Source organism: Varanus komodoensis, unplaced genomic scaffold (assembly GCF_004798865.1).
Source record: "Varanus komodoensis strain SLA01 unplaced genomic scaffold, ASM479886v1 scaffold42, whole genome shotgun sequence".
In the NCBI taxonomy this organism is placed as follows: domain Eukaryota; kingdom Metazoa; phylum Chordata; class Lepidosauria; order Squamata; family Varanidae; genus Varanus; species Varanus komodoensis.
The window spans coordinates 8,644,839-8,663,985 of record NW_025335972.1 but is presented as its reverse complement, the minus strand read 5'-3'; the positions used below and the strand labels follow the sequence as shown (position 1 = coordinate 8,663,985).

The 19,147-nt window shown below is 45.7% G+C and overlaps 1 protein-coding gene across 5 annotated transcripts in view; it reads left to right on the top strand.

Annotated features, from left to right (window-relative positions):
* The window catches only part of CCDC159 (coiled-coil domain containing 159), a 55,050-nt gene extending 36,465 nt beyond the window's left edge, over positions 1–18,585 (top strand). For 2 of the 5 annotated variants that reach the window (XM_044443377.1, XM_044443381.1), the window contains 12 exons: positions 3,525–3,617; positions 4,944–4,968; positions 7,394–7,470; positions 7,580–7,661; positions 9,024–9,195; positions 10,878–10,945; positions 12,558–12,634; positions 13,629–13,717; positions 14,725–14,804; positions 15,594–15,694; positions 15,891–16,466; positions 17,587–18,585. In XM_044443377.1, coding sequence (XP_044299312.1) covers positions 3,525–3,617; positions 4,944–4,968; positions 7,394–7,470; positions 7,580–7,661; positions 9,024–9,195; positions 10,878–10,945; positions 12,558–12,634; positions 13,629–13,717; positions 14,725–14,804; positions 15,594–15,694 — 864 coding nt within the window. In that variant the 3' untranslated portion in view covers positions 15,891–16,466; positions 17,587–18,585. Of the gene's footprint in view, positions 1–3,524; positions 3,618–4,943; positions 4,969–7,393; positions 7,471–7,579; positions 7,662–9,023; positions 9,196–10,877; positions 10,946–12,557; positions 12,635–13,628; positions 13,718–14,724; positions 14,805–15,593; positions 15,695–15,890; positions 17,028–17,586 lie in introns of those variants that run through there. The other 3 variants (XM_044443379.1, XM_044443380.1, XM_044443378.1) reach the window with 3 other exon arrangements.
* Positions 18,586–19,147: the final 562 nt, after the last annotated feature.

The following is a 19,147-nucleotide window of genomic DNA, read 5'->3' as shown; positions in this document are numbered from 1 at the left end:
ACATCTGTGCCTGTTTCCTTACATCATTTACCAGATCCCCTCCCTCCCTTTTAAGCGGCCCCACCGCTCATGTGGGAGAGGAAGCAGCATGGGGGGTGCATTGCAGCACACAGCCCCCAACTGGACACCATGGTCCAGCAGATTCTCCCTGCACCTGCTCATGCGGGAGTGGCAGCAGAGGAATTAACTGAGCAGTGCTGCTAACTGCCTGCTCCTGCCTTAAAGCTCTTTAGGGCTGGAGGCAGGAGAAGTGGGAAAGCCCTGACAGTAGTGCCAAATGGCAGCTGTCAGTGGCACTCTCTGGTTAGCTACCTGGCAAGGGTCGCAATGGGCTGCCCTTGCCAAGCAGTTCTCTATTTCCAGCCTCAGTACCGTGTCAAGTTGTGTTTTCCGGTTTGGATGACACAACAAGCAATTACAGTACCAAGAAACCATGGAACAGACCATTGTTTTGTTCATAAGTTTTCAAAATGTATCATAGCTTGCTGAAATAGCACAATGGGGTTGGAGGACACTGCAGTTTAAAAAACCACTGTTGCTTATTGTGTCGTATGAATCCACCCAATCACTTTTCTCCATGGTTTGCCCCACAATCCCATTCCACACCACCTATTCTACAAAGACTAAGTCAGAGGTTTTCCCAGTTCTGCAGTCTGTGATTGCTTGCCTCCTGCCTCTGTGTCCTTACCTTCCAGAACATTTTGCTGTGGCAAAAGTATAAAGCTTGTTTAAAAACCAGACCAAATCTATATAATATCTAACTGATCAATAAATGGCACTTATGAGTTGAATGAGACTTAAAATTAGAAAGTGCAACCAGGGAATGGTGGCATAAGTAACTGCCCTTGAAATAAAAGTATCCCAGATTTCTGGCACTAATCCTGATCAATAGAATCTACAGTCATTTTGCTTACTGCAGAGGGGAACAAGTAGGCTTCTAGATGGTATTGGACTACAACTGCAGCTGCTGGGAGACACATTCTCATTGTTTAGTGCAGAACTGGGGGCAAAGAAGCATCTGATGGGAAAAGGACTAAGCATCCACAAGGCCTTCAGAGCTTTCTTGTGTGTGTAGTTTGTCTTTATTGTATTAACTTTAAAGAAGCCCTCCTCAACTTGTGCCCTTCATATGTTTTCAGATTTCAGCTCTCATCAGCTCTAGCTAGCATGGCTGACAGTCAGGAATCCTGGAAGCTGTAGTCCAAAACTTCAGGAGCACATTGGGTTGGGGAAGCCTGCAATAAAGCTATGCAGTGACTAGGTCAGTACCAGAAATACTGCGATAGCTTTAAAAATCCAATGTGCTCTGAAAGCTGACAACCAGCTTTAGAAACAGAAACCATTTGGCCTCATATGATCCACGATTTTTTTTGGATGCATCTTCGTCTATGCAAGAGTGTTATAATGGATGGCCAGTACCAAACACTTTTCCACATTTACAAATACTGAGAGATATTCTTGTTTTCTGTGGTTCTTTGCTGCTATTTCTGCCAATAAGACTTGTGCAGGAACATTTCCTTGTGGTCTCATAAAGCGGGATTGGATTAAAAAGCCATCTGAGCATGCAGCATGTGCAGCAGCAGAGCCATTCATCCGTTCTCCCAAATATTTTCTCTTGGCTGATCCCATGAAACTAAAGCCACTGTATGCTGCAGATGTGGCTATCTGTAAGCAGGGTTGAGAGCTGGTAAATTACTCTCCTTTTAATTCCCAGTAGTTCATGAGGCAAGACTTCTAACTACTATCTTTACTAAGAGGGAGCTGGCCAGTCAGAGCTGGCTTTATGGTATTAAGAAAGTGATACATAGGTTGCTAGCAAGAGGCATCCATCAACTTACAACTCTCTAATTCCTACAACTTCGACTGATCCATTAGCTGTGTCCTTACCTGAATGAACACTCCCTAGCAACAGTGATACATGCTCTGGTAACTTCCCACTTGGATTACTGTAACGTGCTCTATGTGGGGCTGCCCTTGAAAACGGTCCAGATACTTCAGCTGGTACAGAACAGAGCTGCCAGGCTGCTGACGGGGACCGGCCGTTACTCTCACATAATGCCAGTCCTCTACCAGCTCCACTGGCTTACAGTTGAAGTCTGGGCCCAATTCAAGGTGCTGGTTTTAACCTATAAAGTCCTGAACAGCTTGGAACCAGGAAACCTGAAGGAGCATCTCTTCCCTTGCATGCCCTCACACCCCTTAAGATCTGCAGGAGAGACTTTGCTCTGGGAGCCCTCTTTAAAGGAGATAAAAAGAACAACTACCCGGAGCAGGACCTTCTCTGTGGTGGCACCCAGGTAATGTGCTCTGTGGAGAGGTGTGCCTGGTGCCAAGTCTATATTCTTTTCGGTGCCAGTTTAAAACCTTTTTATTTAATGGCTATTTTAAAAATTAATTTTATCGTTAACAGTCGCTTTTTTGTTTTTGTTTTTATATAATTTTACTGTATTTGTTACTGTTTTATTGTTTTAATTCTACATTGTAAGCTGTCCTGAGATGCCAAGGCATGTAGGGACAGCATATAAAAGTTTTAAATAAATAAATGTGGAATTCTTGCCCATACAGGAAACCAGGAGATGATTCCCCTACTTCCTTCTCTATCAAACAGAGTTGGCTCCACCCTCAGGGAGGTTTGCACTGCTTGTGAATCAGACAGTGAGAGTGCTGCATGTTACTTAATTTGTCCACTTGTTTGACTTGATGTCAGACTATGAGACTGATAAAAGTTAGAGTTCTCCAGTTCTGACCCTCTCTTTCCACAGTGCCTCTCCCCACCCATCAAACCAGAGGCACTGGTTCTCACCAGCTTTTGGCTTATCTCAAAGAACGTTAACCTTGGCAATTCAGTGGGGCATTCTGATTTCACCTCTTCTCCCACTTCAGCTTCAGAGCCTGAAATATCCACTTTGGAATGGTATATTTTGGGAGAAATGGGCCAATCCCTACAAGGAGCTTATGGCTCTCCAACTATTGTCGAACCCCAGCACCTATCAACCCCAGCCAATGGTCAGCAAATGGAATCTAATAATATCTGGAAGACAACAGATGATCCCTTCACACTCCAGTCAGATCTAGCAAGTGATCCATGCTGTATGCAATGTAGGAAATGCTGCAAGGAAAAGTGCAGGTGCCTGACAAAAAACAGTCTTGCAGAGGAAATAGCTTGAGGCAGGCAACATGTTTTGGCCCACAACTTTTAACATCCCTCATCAGTGGCAATGCTGGCTAGGCCTGGTGGAAGGTGCAGGCCAAAGCATTGGAGGGCCACAAGTTGCCCACTCTGAAATAGCTGAAGGTGAGTTCAGCAGGTGAGACCAGCCCATCCCCACAGCCTCTAGCCATGACTCCAGGGTGGCCGTCAGCACAGCAGCAGCAAATTCCATGTGCTTCTCTTCCCAAAAGAAGTGAACATGTTGGGGGACATCAGTCTCCTCCCCGCAGGTTATCAGTCTAGCTTTCCCCTCTCAGCTTTTGTGGCTATGTCAGATTACAGAATTGGTGCCACCTCTGTTTCTGTCTCTCAGGGGCCAGCTATGATGACAATTGCCCAGGAGGAGAAGAATCGGGACACCTCGCCTAGCTGGTACCAGGCTCGGGCAGGCAGCATGATATCAGCAGTAAGTGTCTTGGGGAACAGTGTTTGTGTTCTGTTAAAGCCAGGAAGGGAGGCTGTGCCCCCACAAATGTTGTTAGACTTCAGCTCCTCTCACCATTGGCTGTGGTGGCTGGGGCTGATGGGATCTATAGTCCAGCTACATTTGGAGGGGCATAGATTCCCTTTTGTATGCTAAAGAAGGTTGGGGCTAGAAATCCTGGACTCTTCCATCCTGGCTGCTTCGATAAGCTGACTGTTATGGACAGTTACAGGTTGGATACAAGACATTAAATCCCGATACAACACTGATCCTCTGAGTGGGCCGATCCCAGTCCAGGAATTGGACGGGTTTGGATGGGGTTGCACTCTTTCTAGAGGAGGAACTATGCACCTCGAGGGTGCTCCTGCATCCACCCTTGTCACTGGAGGCCCAGGTGACCTTGGTGGCCACACTAAGCGCATTGCCACCTACTGTTTGTGTGCCAGCTACAGGGATAGCCTTGCCACAGCGATGCATTGGTGGCCTCAGGATTAGACTACTGCCATGTGTTCTAGGTATAGCAGAAGGAGGCAACAAGTGTTTTGGACTCCATTGCTCATCAGCCCCAGGCAATGTGGCCAACGATTAGGAATTGTAGCAGTTATCCAAAACATCTGTTGGACATAAGGTTGCCTGCATGGGCATATGCTATATGTGTGCAAGGAGGAGCAGGCCTGTGCCTTGTCCCTGAGACCTGTGCCTTTGGCAGAATGTTGGAAAGGGGGGCCCTGCCCCCCTGCAAGCCACATGTGTGTAGGGCCTCTGCCTGGTGGATTCCCAAATGTTGCAGGCTCCCAGTTTGGTGGAGGTCCTGGGAATGCAGTAGGTTTTTCTTTCTGATGTTCTGTCCAATGTATGGAAGTTAAAGGGGTGGGGAACAGGCCCAACTGTACAGCAAATGGACAGTTGTGGGAGGTGGGTTCACTGGATGCCATCCTTCTTCCCCCTCTACCAACATGGGTCGTAGAGGACTAACCACTGGACAACCTTCCCATCAGGACTTCTGCCTGATTAGGATTCCTGGATGTACTGTGACCCTCTGTATGCACAACTATAGAATGCACAGACATCAGAATCACTGGTTTGGGCCCTGGCCAGGGACAAGAGGAAGAGAGGAGTTTATTTCTTCTCCTTTGCAAGCAGAGCACCAGAGAAACTCCTCTGCTCCATTGGATGCCAGGCCATCTCATGCTGCCAGCCCTTCAGATTTAGAGAAGCTATTATGGGCTTGTGTTCCAAGACCTTTGTAAGAGAATGAGCCATGGGTAAGAGACTGATGGGATTTCTCTGCTCCTCTTTGTGCAACAGGGCCAGCTGGAGATGAAGCCACATGGTGAGTGATGTTCTCTTCTGTGTGAGATTAGTTGGCTGCTGGTGTGGCAAGCTAAAGGAGGCAGGGGAAAAGTGAGGCTGAAAAAATACTTCCTGGCTTGGAGTCCCAGTTCTGCTCTAGTTGCAGTGAGAAGCAAGCTCTGGCATCTTCAGTCTTTCTGTCCTCTCTGCCTCTCTTCAGTTCTCAGCAGGGATTTATGAGTGCTGAGCTTTGGGGTCCAGTTTCAGTTTTTGCTGCACTACCTGGGGTTTTCCAAGTTTGTTTCATCATGATTGCTTCCTCAAGGTGTCCATTAATGGTTCTCTCCCTTCCCCTTTTCTACCCCCACTAATGCTCCCTAAAGTTTCTGTCATAGGTCTTCCTTTTACCACAGATATTCTCCTGCTTGGGTCTGTTAGTCTTTTGGCTTCCACTTTCATTGTTTCTGTGCTGATGGCCTTCAGTGCCTGGCTTCACTTTTTAGCTTAGACTTCTCATGCTTTCTTTCCACCCCATTTTAAATGACTTCATATCTTGTTCTCACTTCTTTGTGATCTTGTTCTCACATCTCCTCCCCACCTATGCCTTCTCCCAGGCTCTTCATTTCTTTGGTAGCCTTATCATCCATAAACTCAAGATCTCATCTGCCACTGACTGTATTCAGACAGCAGAGGCTGAATTTGGGTGGTGTTGAACCTTAGGGTTGTTGTTGAAATGTGGGTTATCATTTTGTTTGAACCCAGCAGTGCTAAACAACCCATGAAAAGAACCAATGGTTTGTTGTTGGGTTGTGATGTGGAGGTTGTTCACCATGGTTTGCTGGGTAACTCAACAACAACCCAGTTCAATGATGACTCAACTCATACTTAGCCCTTGACTGTGGGTTAACCTGCTGTCTGAACCTTGTCATATTGTGACAGCAACAGCTTTAGTTCAAATCATCAAGCTCATACTTCCCCAACCCCAGATGTCTTGGGAGTGACGGTCCAGCACACGTGGAGGGGGCCAGGTTCCTTCCCTTTCTCTCAGGCACCCTCCTTCTCCCCACCTAACAAGCCCGACTGCCAGTTCCCTTGCCCCTCCCCTCCTAGTCTCTGTTAAGGGGAGGGACTTCCCCAGTCAGCTCCTCAGGCGCAGCCGCCAAGTTTGGGTACATGGCTGGGTACACTTGGGGTTTGTGAATATGCCATTAAGTGTCAACATTCTGACTCCAACATTTAAGTCTCAATGACAACCCACGTTCAATGCATGCTCAACTTTTGAGGGTAGGTTATTGTGTTACCTGAAGCCAGTCGATTCTCTGGTCCTACCCACTTTCCCCTGCTGCCCTTGGATCTGCTTTACTTTCTTTCCGTGGCACTAGCCAAGCCTCCCTCTGTAGAAAACATATTGTGAACAGCAGGGGTAACTTTGACTCCAGATTTTCCATGACAGTATTCAGTCCTGTAACATGTGAAGCAATGGGAAAGCAGAAGGGTTTTGGCAATCATTACAACAGTGATATAAAAAAGCATTGCCCTGCATTTCTGGGACTCTAGAGCACCGGCTGTGTGATAGCACAAGTTTTTAGAAGCAAGGGCTGACCACAAACAACAGTTATACATACACAATGGCTGGGCTCCAAAACACTTTTGAGTTTACAATAGGAGTAGGCTTTGTCAGGACTCTGGGACTCCGTGCCTTGTTTTGACAGGCAAAGATGCAGGATTGACTTAGCCTTCCCTGGTACTTTGGGTACTGTAAAAGAGATCCAGAAGTCAGATTTGCACACAAAGCAAGCTGAGTTCTCTCAGTGGAGAAATGAAAGGTATTTGTATGCCTTCCTCTGTTTTGCATACTTTAATTTGCTTTGTGAGGAAGGACAAAGCAGGAGGAGCTATCCAGAGATAATCGACACTCCCTCCATCCATTTCCTGGACCTGCTTGCCACCCATCTCTGGTTTCTGGCATTTGACCATGCATTGTCCATGTTCAGTCCCATGCACATCAGCCTTGTTCTCAAGAACACTACCTTATAAAATTAAGGTGTGCAAATAATGTGGATTGGCTGTATACACAGTGAGTTAAGCTCTGTGTGCTTGCCAGCCCTTTTGCACAATCTTGATCTCCTATCAGCATGTCCTAAAGCTGTAAATGAACATCTCTACAGAATCAAAAACTCTTAACTTTATGCAACCCTCAGAGAAATAGGAAGTGGATGAGGGAAGACCAAAAATCATACAGGAAAAAGTAAAGCCCTTCCCAATTCCATTATGTCACACCTGTAAGGTACCATGAAGTGGTCTTGCTACCTAGAAAGTCCCTTGACTGGGAGACAATTGACATTGAGCTCTAGGTAACTGGGAATTGTTCCTCAACTGGTGCTGGACGCCATCTCCCCTGCAGCACCTCAATGAAACCCCAGATCTGTTGCTACTTCGGCACACCTGCTGTGTTTCTTTTGCAGTGATGATCCCTGAATCTCAGGTGGTCCTGAAAAATGATCTGGAGCTTATCAAAGCTCAGCTCCATGCCCAAACAAATGTAAGTGTGATTGGGGAGAGGTGAGATAACTGTTTGTTATATTGGTATATCAGGTGCAGAGGAAGTCAATGTATGTGTGTACCCTGCCTGTGCCATGTTTTTCTACTAGGCTTTCCAGGCACTGAGCCACTCCATTACTTTGTTGGAGCAGGAGAGCCACCAGCAGCAGGGTAGGATCAAGGAACTGGAAGGTAAGGAATGATGTGAAAAGACAGTGCCCACCTAGCAGGCGCTTGGCTTTAAAAGTCATATGCTGCTGCTTTTGTGATTGCAGGATGAGGACTGCTGAAGACCCCACATAGCAGGAAGCATCCTGCCAACAGTTTGTTCTAAGGCTTCTTGTTCTGTGTGAAGCCAGTCACCATGTTTCAGAATAGTTTCCCCATTTTGAGCAGCAAGTTTGGCAGCAGGAGTGGCCATGACTGCTCCAGCTGCCCTTTTCTGCTGCCTCGTTCACCTAACAACATCCGCATTGCCAGTGGGCAGGGCACTATTTGTCTGACCCTGCGCTCCCTGTCCTCCTGGCACGCACTCCCTGATGCCCACCCTCCCCACCACCACCATGTCTGCCACCTGGCTTTTCATCCACTTTGTGCGCTGTCTGGCTGATCACCTGCCTGCCCACTTCCTGGCTGGGTCACCTGCCTCCTGTGCTGCCAGGCCAGCCACAAAGATGTCTGGCTCACTTAGCAGCACCGCACGATCACCTTGCAAGCACCCGCCCTTTGCTTGAATTCTTGTGCATGGTCCCTATGACCCAGCCCCTTGCACAGGGCATGGGAACAGAGTGTGAATTTGTGCAAGAGGCAGGAACAGGGAGGCTGTGTGCTATGAGCAGACATAGTGGTGGCAGGCAGCCAGATGTCAGAGAGCATGCATTGGGCGTAGGGACAGGGAGTGCCTCCAGCTGCAGCAACTGTGGGGGAAGCCATGCGTAGTTCTCCCGCTTGGTTGTTGCTCTGCTATGGCTACAGAGCCACCGTGCCTCTCTAATGAGTAGGCAGGGGATTTCTGTGGATAGGGGAATTCTGTGGTTCCCAGCTGCAAGGGCCGGTGGGATACATGGCACCATTTGGAGGGAAGATGGAGGCGTGCTGAGACTACTCCTGAGTAGGTACCTTGCAAATGTGTGAACATAGGACACAAGGTAAAAAAAGGTAACTGCAATAATGATTTGTGTTATGTGTGAATAACCCCACTGTTTAAAAAAAAGTTCAGTCATGGAGTCCTGCAGCAAGAACAGCTAAATTCATTTTTGCATAGAACAGTCAGTGTTTACTTGCCACGGCATGTGAGACAAAAAGCTTTGTAGAATCCCTGAGCAATTTCTACTTAGCTCTCCTAGCATGGAAGCCATTGCGAAGCTTATCTCCACAGCTAGGACTAGAAACCTACTGAAGTTGAAAATCTTAGCATCCTGAATTCTGAACCTGATATTAAATGTTACATGTGCATAAATATGTGTCTCCTAGAGCAGATGCAGGCTGTTTTGTGCTGCATCTCTGCTGCATCTCTCATCATGTGAGCCAACCCATCTGTCCCCTTCTGTCCAGAGGCAGTACAGTTGGCCAGCCACTCAGTTCCTGGAGAGATGCTGGATGGTTTAATGGAAAGCAGGATCCAGGAGGTTTGGAAATTGATGTCCAAAGAGGTAGAAGGACTCCAGGATTCCATGATCCAGAAGGAAAGCTCCATGAAGAATCTGACTCAAGAAGTCCTTGAGAGGTAGGGAAAAGGCAGGGTGGGCAGGGCAGAAGAAAGGGGCTCCGAACTGGAGCTCAGGGTTATAATTGGCAGTCCTTAAGACAAGGGTGTTGACCCTCTGGCACCCTGGGGGACACATCCAGTGTCAGAGAATCTCTTGGGAGCTGTATTCTGGTGGTGGGTGGGGTCAAGGCATGAATGGCGGGGTCACAAATGGCAGCCTGTTCTGGCCCAAAGCTGCCAGCAGCTGCCCCCATGAATTTCAACCCTTTGGAATGGGGCAGGGGGGTGGCAAAAGCCAGGAAAACACCAGAAGATTGGTGGTTGGGGGATGGGGATGCAGCCAGAGGCAAGGGTCATGGTCAGTCAGAGGCCCAGATTGGGACCCCAAGCAGGCCAGACTTGGCCCATGGGCTTAAGGCAAAACACCTCTGCCTTAAGACAGCTGTGGTGATTTCCGTGGAAGTTGGGTGAGAGATTCTTTTTAAAAAATGTTTATCTTTATTAAATCAATTAAAAAACAAAAATTCATAACAAAGTAGTAAACAATACAAGTAAGAAGGAAAACATCAAAATAATTAAAACTATCCAATAACAAAGACTGCACCTTCCACTTGGACCTTTGGTTACATGTTAAATCATTTGCCCTCTTAGGAGGCCCCACTTCCCTTCCAGAACTTCATTGAATCTTGTAAAGGTATAAACCCTTCCCTTTTATTAATATATACTCAATAAATAATCCCCAAATATCATCAAAACTATTCTTACTTAACAGATTTCTTTTGCCTGAATACCACAAGTTAACTTGTCATTAATAGCTATATTCCAATCTTCTCTCTACCAATCAACTGATAATCATGTTTTACTTTCCAATTCTTTGCTATCATTAATCTAACAGCTATTAGGAAATTTGCTATGGAGTCTTTAATATTCCATCCTCATTGTTCTCCATCAAATATTGGCAATAATATGACTCCAGGATTTGCATCAATATTTTACTAATTTCCTTAATTTAATGTTTTAATGTAGTTTAGTTAGAACACTGGACTTAAAGAATGGTTAAAATGGTAAGTGCAGAGAATATACTAAATTTGAAGATATGATAGCACAAAAGCAAAAAAGGATATGTGGATGAGAGGGATAATAAAATCTATAAGGTATTATTAGAAGTGGGATATCAATATGGTCCTCTTAAAGCATCATGGGAAACAGACTTAAGAAGGAATTTTAGTAATGAAGAGTGGGAAATATGGGATAAGAGAATATTAAAGTGCATTTTGGTAAGAAAAAAGGAAAATTTCTATAAATTAGCATGGAAATGGTACCTAACACTGGTAAAATTAAATTACATAGGTAATAATATATACAGTATGTTAGAAGTATGGCTGGGAGGTAGGTAAATATTGCCATATGTGGTGGGAATGTGAATGTATAATGAAATTTTGGAAAGTGGTTTTTAAGGACATGAGTGGGAGATCTGAGCTTCCTGTCTTGGACCATGTGACGATCTTGCTCCGTTGCTCCTGCGGCTGAAGCAGATGTAGGTGTTGGGCTGGAGTTTGACAGAAGGTTTTAGAAAGACCTAAGCCCAGAAGGAGTGCCTGCACCCCGAAGAGCGTTGCTTGCCTGCATAAGGGCTGGTTCTGCTTTAGGGGGAATCTCCACTGCTCTGCTCAAAGGGGCCTCTTCCTTCTCCCTGGCAGCAAGAAGTTCCTTTGGGAGGAGCTGGAAGCAGTGCAGGGTGAACTGCAGCACATCCACCAGAAATTGAGTATGTACCCACTGCAGTGACTTTCTTTGGGGTCATTTTTAGTGTCTGGTCCTTTGCCTTCTCCAACATGTAGTGAATTCTCCCACAGTACTTTTCCTCCACACTCTTCCCTATCTGTCCCACATTCACTGTGACTGTGGCTCTCCAGACCTACATCTTCCTCTGCAGTAGAGCCCCCAAACACCCCAGCACTCTGAGCTGGTGGAAAATATAAACTGCTTTAGAGCTAAGGAGTATTCACCTTTAGAACTAAGGAGTATTCAGCTGGTTAAACCCCCAGGTAAGCTGAGGGAAATGATACTAGCACCCCAAACCATGGTCTACCTGCTGGTGCTATAGCTGAACACTGTATTCACTTAATGCTCCTCTGGGCCTTTTCTTCACAACCTTGTAAAAAGAAGATGTCCTTTGAGCTGCTCTTACAGGAAGATTTCATTCATTTTATTTATTTTTGTATTGATAAACCATCGAGTAGCCCAAAAGATTCTTAGGTGACATGAAACAAGCAGAAAACTACAAATGCACATTTAATGTGATTGCTTTTTTTGTCTCATTCTCAGAAGTGAACCATTATTCCCTCTCCTTCAGGTTGAACTTAGGCCATTGACAACTAATGTTGGAGTATGTTTTTTAATTAAAGATTTCCCTAACAAGAGTTCTTTCAAATTCTGTGTTTGTTTGGAACCATAATAGATGTCAAGGTTCTTGACACCTTAGCACAATCTCTTCCATTTTCTTAACCAGCTCTCCCACACTAGCACCTCCAAATGTTTTGGACTACAGTCCCCATTGCCCACTACCTTGTGTTGATGGGAGTTGTCATCCAAAACATCTAAAGGGCACCAGATTAGGAAGGACTGTTTTGCCTCAGTAAGGGAGGCAACTGCGGTGCTGATCTGAAGGACTCAAATCCATGCTGGCTGCTACAGTTTCCTCTTGTTTTCCTATAGTGGGTGTATGTTAAGTGGAAGGTAAGTCTATCTCCCTTCCTTTCTGATGGTAGTCAGTTTTTAAATATGACTACCATCTGTGTTCCCTCTGTTTGCTGTTTGGGTTCCTAAGGGCTAAGCAGCATGTATGGATGGATGGGCCAAATTTGTAGTGGCCACTAAGAAAGAGAGGTTGGTCCTGGAGCAGGCATGTGGTGGGAGGATGTTTCAGTGCTGTGTAACCAGGGCCCAGGGCCCCGCACACCAGCAGTGCCATGTTGTGCTGAAAGTGAGACTGTTCAAAGGTGCTTCTTTTCACCTGTCACCTTTCCCTTGGCAGGCCCCCATATCCATGTGTAGACTCCCAAGGACCCTTCCTTCCCCCAGTGACCAAAGAGGCTCATTCCAGATGCAACTCTTTCCACCTGGTTCCCACCACCACTTTTCAGCTGCTGGGCAGAAAGCAGCAGGACCCTTTCTGTATAAAGCCCCAGAAAGCTCAGGGCCTCTGCTAGACACAAAGTGCAGCCTTCTCCCTGGGATGGTGGCAGCTGTTCTCAAGGCCTGCTTGCAGCAGAAGGAAGAACATGTGTGTTGGCTGCTGGCCGGCGGTGAGAGGGAGGGAGGTTGAAATGTAGCAATGACAGCAGTCCTGAGTGGCTGCATTTGGACTCTTATCCTAGAGGACCAGGAGGTCGATATCACCAGGAATTTGGTCAGCATTAAGAAAATGCAGGAGAATCAAATGAAGTGCTCCAAGGTGAGTTTCTCCACTTGGCTCAGCTCTTGACCTGAATCCTATTGCAGTGCAGTGGTCAAGTGCTGGGATAGTGAATAATGTAGTGGAAAGCCAAAGCCCCACTGCATTCCAGGAAGCTAGCCAAGTCTACCCCAAATCCACTATAAAATAGTGACTTGTTCAGTGAGGTGCCCGCTTCTGGTCAGCGATCAGAGAACATTGCCTCCTCCTGCTCTTTGAACTGGATCAAGAGGCAGAATAGCAGAGACCATGGAGCTGTCAACTTTGACTCAGTATTTCTGTGCATACTAGTTCCTGGATGATTTGGGTGGTGAGCTGGGACTGGAGTGCTGGGTAGAGTTGTTATGCCCTGCTGGTCATGGAAGCAGGTAGTTGTTGGGGGAATGAGAACACTGAAATAGGTGGGCTTTTGGTCTGTTCCGGGGCTCTCCTCATGCTGTCTGATGGGCAGAACTATCCTAAATATGCCTTAGAAATTCAGGCTGACCTAGAAGTCTTCCAATCTAACTCTTTGCCCAGAAAGTTACCCTAGGCCTTTCTGCTGCAGGAATGAACAAGGAACATGGTGGGAATAGACAAGGGAGTGGACTTAGCTGTCCCAGATCACTGGAGGAGACACCTGGCTGGGACTGTGGCTGTTTTATATTGTTATGATCCTGGGTAGATTCTTGCTGCTAAAGACAAGCTTGGCTGTTTGCAATCGATCTAGAGCTATCGAATATTCCAGGGATGCCAGACAGATGGACCTTTCAACCTTTCAAAGGTGAATATGGGTGAGGAAGGATTAATGCCCCCCACCCCCCATGCCAGAATCCTTACCAACATTTGGCCAGGTCAAAGATCACAGTTTACTGTGTGATCTTTTCAGGTCTACGGAACTCTTCATCAGGCAGGATGGTACAAAAGCAACAACAGCAACAACAAAAGGAGGTGGTTGGCTGATGTTCAAGCTGCTTCTCAGTTTAACTGCTTTTCCCCTTGGGCCTTCTTGTAGTTCCTGACCCAGATGAGGGACAGAATCCCAAATGATGCATCACATGTTGCAGATAATAAGCCCATGTCTGAAGAGCTGAATGACATCTGGTAAGAACAGCCCCTTGGGAGTCCCTGCTGGGGAAAGTCCGACCTGCTTTAACCTATTTGGTGGTGCTGTGAGTGGTCTTGCAGTGTGAAAGACAGCTAGCCTAGTAGGACATTTTTGAAGTTGAACCCATCTCCTTCCACTTTTGTGGATTTTGGCATTGGGAAACATGTTCCAAAACATGTTCCTGGGCATGGCCTTTCCCAACCTGGTGTCTTCCAATTGTGTTGAACTACAGTTCCCATCATCCCTAGCTAGTGTTGGCCATATTGACTGGGAATGATGGAAGCTGCAGCACAACACATTTGGGATGCCACAATGTTGCAGGAGGCTGAGACATTTCAAAGGGCTTGAACTTCCTGAATCAGAAAGCTCCGCATTACAGAGAGCCAGTGTGGTGTAGTGATTAGGTGCACAGGTCTGGGACTCAGGTGATCTGGTTCTAGTCCCCAGTCAGCCATGGAACCAACTGGGTGACTTTGGGCCTGTCACAAACTCTCAGCCCAGCCTACCTCACAGGAGTGTTGTTGTGGGGATAAGATGGAGAGCAGGAGGAGAATGATGTAAGTTGCTTTGAGTGCTTTAAAAAAAGAAAAAGGTAGGATATCAATCTAATAACTAAATAATGCAGAGCTAATCGTTACCTTATGTTTTAATGCGGGCACATTCTAACATGGGTTTAAGGGCACACTTGTATTCTGGACAAAAGGTTCTGCGTGCCTCGAAATGGAAAGAGGGTCAGCCCTTGCAGGCAGATGCACTAGGTCTCTCCCACTCCCAAAAGTAACTTATGTGACTGTTTGTGTGTTACAAAATACACATTTTGGGTTGTTAGATAAGAAATTGTAAAGAGAGAAACTGGTCTGTCCCTGAGGAAACAACCAGTAGGTGGTGATTTCAGGGATCAGGAGCACAGCCTCAGGTAGCAAAGTTAGATTTCTTTTGATCTCAGCAGCAAGTGGGTCACAAAGGAAACCAGAAGAGCTGTCCATCTCTCCCTCCCATACAGGTCGGCTATCAATACCCTGCGCAACTCCATCAGTAGTTGCAGCATCTGGAGTGACAGAAGGGGGTCTTCAAGAATCAAAGGTACATGGTGACAGTGGGCCTGCTGACCCCACTGCTGTTCAGGAAGAATACCAGGGTGGTCCACATTGGCCCATGAGAACATGGCCAAGCCCTATAATTCCCAAGTGGGAGGGTCTCCCTTTTAAGCTCAGTGTAATTTACAGTGCTTCTTTTGACTTTGAGTCTTCAGCTGGTGCAAATCAACCTTGCCACAATGTTGGGAATTGGTGGAAGGTGGGGGAATGTGCTCGGCTACAATAGCCAGGTAGGAGGGCCATGGGTTCTCATGGGTTGTAATGAGGGTGGTCCAGTATATGAAAGTCCTTCAGTTGTCTTGTTCAGCTTCAGTCTAAAGGTAAAGAAGCATAAAACTGTTGTCTCACAGCTTAGCACCTGGAGAATGGACTGGACAGGAAGACACAGTCACTTGGTCACAGTCTTCCACTCTATGATTATATGTACTGTATTCCTATGTAAATTATAATGAGTATTTCCAAATTCAAACTTATACCTGTATGCTTTTGTCCTCTTGTTTGGGCATGTGTTTCCCCTTTTTGGAAATGTATAAGTGGCCACCTACTTAATAGGCAGGATTTGCTTTGTTTCAGTTGGAGGTACTGGGGTCTGGTATCAGAATTCATTTCTTAATATGTGTTCGATCTTTACGGTCCAAAATGAGACCCATAAATTATTTTCTAAATTAATGAATCAAGTAAATTAATATAGAAATAAAGTAGAAACATAATTGACTGCAGATGGCACAGCCCCTCTGATCACTCCTAGTTTGGTTTGGTTTGGTTTGGTTTACAGGTCGGGCAAACCAGCAACATCGGAAGCCTGCCTCGCCAGGCACCATTTTTTCTGACTCAGCTCTGTACCAGCACCATAGCAGCCCAGAGCACAGCTCATAGGTAAGCTCTGCAGTCATTCTCATTTCTCCCTAGCCCCCTTTCACCATACTTTCCTGAGTGCATCTACACTGGAGTATTCCCCACTTCCCTGCAGGGATTCTATCCAAGGTGTACAAGCCAGCAGCCCTTCTCCCTTTTGACCCCTGTGACCTGGTTGTCAGGCAAACTAATCTCTTCTATCCTCTTCTCTACTTAGGAGCGAAATGAGATTCAAGATCCTGGAGAGAAACTGGGCTCTTCTTTGGAGCTGAACTTTTGTCCGTGCAGATGAAATTAAACCCAACTGCTTGGAAGTGGTTTGTTCTGACCATCATTGGCTAGAGAACATCAGAAGCTGCCTTATTCCAAGTCAGGGTCTTGGTCCATCCAGTTTGGTATTGTGAACACCAACTGGCAGTGGTTCTGGCCTTTCCCAGACCTGCCTGAAGATGCTGGGGACTGAACCCAGGAGCTTTCCGGCTCACTGTGGTAGCATGGCAGCCCATGGCTCTCTGTCTCTACCGTGGGAATCTGAATGCTGCCTCTCTGTTTGCCAGACAGTGGTACCTGTTAAAGTTTGATGCCAACTTTGAGTGATCAAACACAGAGCCAGAGCTTCAGCAGGAAAACCTGGTATTCAACTATTGCGTTGTTCTAGGCCACCTCTGCATTAGTGGCATGAAATGAGCTCAAACCTGCTCATTCTGTTTAACTTTTTCAGTGCCCTGAACTTTGCTACAGCAGACCTGAACTGCGTAATTCTTCTTCAGCAGATGAGGGCATGCTTGAATAGGTTAGTCCTCCAACTTGCTCTGGAAGGCAGGGCTGTGCAAATTAGCTTCCCCCTCCTCGCTTCCTGTGTAGGAAGTGGCTCCTCCCAGTTCCAGCCCTGTCAGCATGAAAACAGAGCTTCATGGAAGCTCCAATGTCAGTGATTTTTGGAGCACAAGGCCAGTATGCCTTCCTCGCCATTTCCTTGATTGTTGGGAAGGAAAGTTACCCAAGCTCAATTTCTGAACCTTAGAGGCCAGGAGTAGAGAGAATAAGAGGTCATTATGAGAATTCTCACTTGGAAGAGGTTGTGAAACAGCATTTGGAGCTGGCAAAGATACATCATTATAAAAATATTTGAAGGACACCATAAACAAAAATGGAGGGAGTTAGGAGGCTGAAAGATAGGGTGCTTACTTACTGAAGGTTTTAGTATGTCATGATATCATCCCTCATTCAGGAATTTCATAGGGGGAATTTTATGGCTTCCACTCATAGCACTCCTGTGTTTTTCCACCACTTCCATTTTTTTCATGCTCCCAAAAATCCTTTAACAAAAAAAGAATTAGCTGCACAAGGTTGATCACTAGTCCTCCACTTGGAAGCAGCCATAGACTTGAGAAGGTGGAGCATGGAAGATGATATACTTTAAAAATGGAGAGGTGTGTCTGAAACATGGCATTTTTCTACATGAGGCTTTTAACCCATCACTTTACTGAGGTGCCTGCTTCTAGATTCTTTGCAGGTCATCCCCTTTACCTGTCCATTTTTCCCAGGGTTTTTCTTCTGCCTTTCTTCACACAACCACTAGCTGGTGCTGTGGTATAACAGAATTGTGTAAACAGTTTCAAGCTAACATTTCCTAATAGTGTCATGCTTTTCTCTCTCTAAAAGCCACAACTATCAGTTCAAAGAGTAGGATAGGTCTTGGAGGGTGATTAAGAAATTAGGCAAATACAGAGATATTATACTAGAGTTTATTAACTGGAAGATCATTAAGAGGCAATTATTAATGATGGAAAGGAATCAATTGTGAAGGATTAGAGATTCTAAATCAGAGGAAGGTGTTGACATTCTTTTTAGACAATTCTAAATTGGGCAATTTGGACCAACCTTCTCCATCCTGGTGCCCTCTGTGCTAGATTGCAGTTCCCACAATTTCCAGCCAGAAGGACCACTGGCATTATGGAAGGAAAAACTTTAAAGAAGTTCCAGTCCAATTAAGAGAAAGGTACAGTCCAAGCAAACTTTTATCGTTACTGTACTGCAGGGACAGGTCCATGACCAACTCATTGGCATCAGAGCACCAACATTGTTAGCAAGGATCATCTCCTCCTCCTGTTACAAGCACAGCTTTTTACAGGCTACAGCAGTTACATCTGGTCTGTTCTTGGAATACAAACAAAAAAGAAAGAAGGAACTTGGTATCTCAAACAATTATCATGTGGCAACTTTTTCTGTGTCTTATGTCTGGGGATTCAAATTGTAACAGCAAAAGAGAGAGAGATTTTTCCCCTGAAACTTTAAGAGTTGGTTGGGAAAAATCCTTGGCCTTGGTTATACTTCTGATAACATTTAAGCCAGTTTGCTCCACAGAAGTTCAACATGTCTGGAGAGAGCCTGGTTAAGGAAGCCTGAGAGAGATCCACTAGATTGTGTTCAGGGGAGAATGTAGCTGTGGGAAGCAAGCCCTTCGAGAAAAAGGGCAGGAACAGATTCTCCTTAGTCTGGGAAGAGAAGGTGGAGGGTACGCCTTGCTTGCTCTGCAATTTGTTTCCAGGTTCCCTATCAGCATCCTCTGAAATGGGATATTTTGTTCCCCTTCATGCAAGCTTATCCTGTTGTCAACTGCATTCACTTAGCTCTGCTTTGCTATGAGTCTTTCAGCTGCTCAATGGGACAGACTTTGCAATTTTCCTGGTATGCTTCCAGTCTTTTGGGTCCCCCATAATATCCTAACCAACGACCAATTGACTGATTTTTCCCTGTCATAGGGGAAATCATACCTCTAATCACTGATGGTCTGTGGAATGCAGTCTATCTCACCACAACCATATATTTGAAATATGGTTCTTAACTTTTATGGCATTTTTACTTCAGAGAGGAATTTTCTGCTCTAATTAAAGCCTGGTTTGATTCTTCTTCTCCTTGGACCTTTTTCGCACTTCCTGTCCCCTTGATTATGCTTCCAGATTTAGCAATAATGAAGTCTATTCTGATTTTGTATATCTCTTTTTCACACCACATCCTACCCTATGGAGAATTCACCCAGTTATGTGTATCATGAGCTTCAAAACAAGCTGGAAATTATTGTGGAAAAATATAGGTGAAAGTCCCTGTCTTTACTGGATGCAGTTTAAGGGTTTTCACTTGATCTAATTTTTAAGGCATGATTAATGCACATTTTTTCTAAATGTGTAACAATCTGTCCAGCCCTGCTCAAGATGATTATGGAAATACTGCATTGTACTACCATCCTCCAGTTATTATTTTAATTGCTATGCAACAGCATTTCTCATCCTTTGGCCCTCCAGATGTTTTGGACTTCATAAGAACATATAAACATAATGGCCCTGGTGTGTTCACACAGTGGCCAACCAAAGAAGAAGGGGACGGCAGAGAATGAGGTGGCTGGATGGAGTCACTGAAGCAGTTGGCATGAGCTTAAGTGGACTCTGGGGGATGATGGAGGACAGGAAGGCC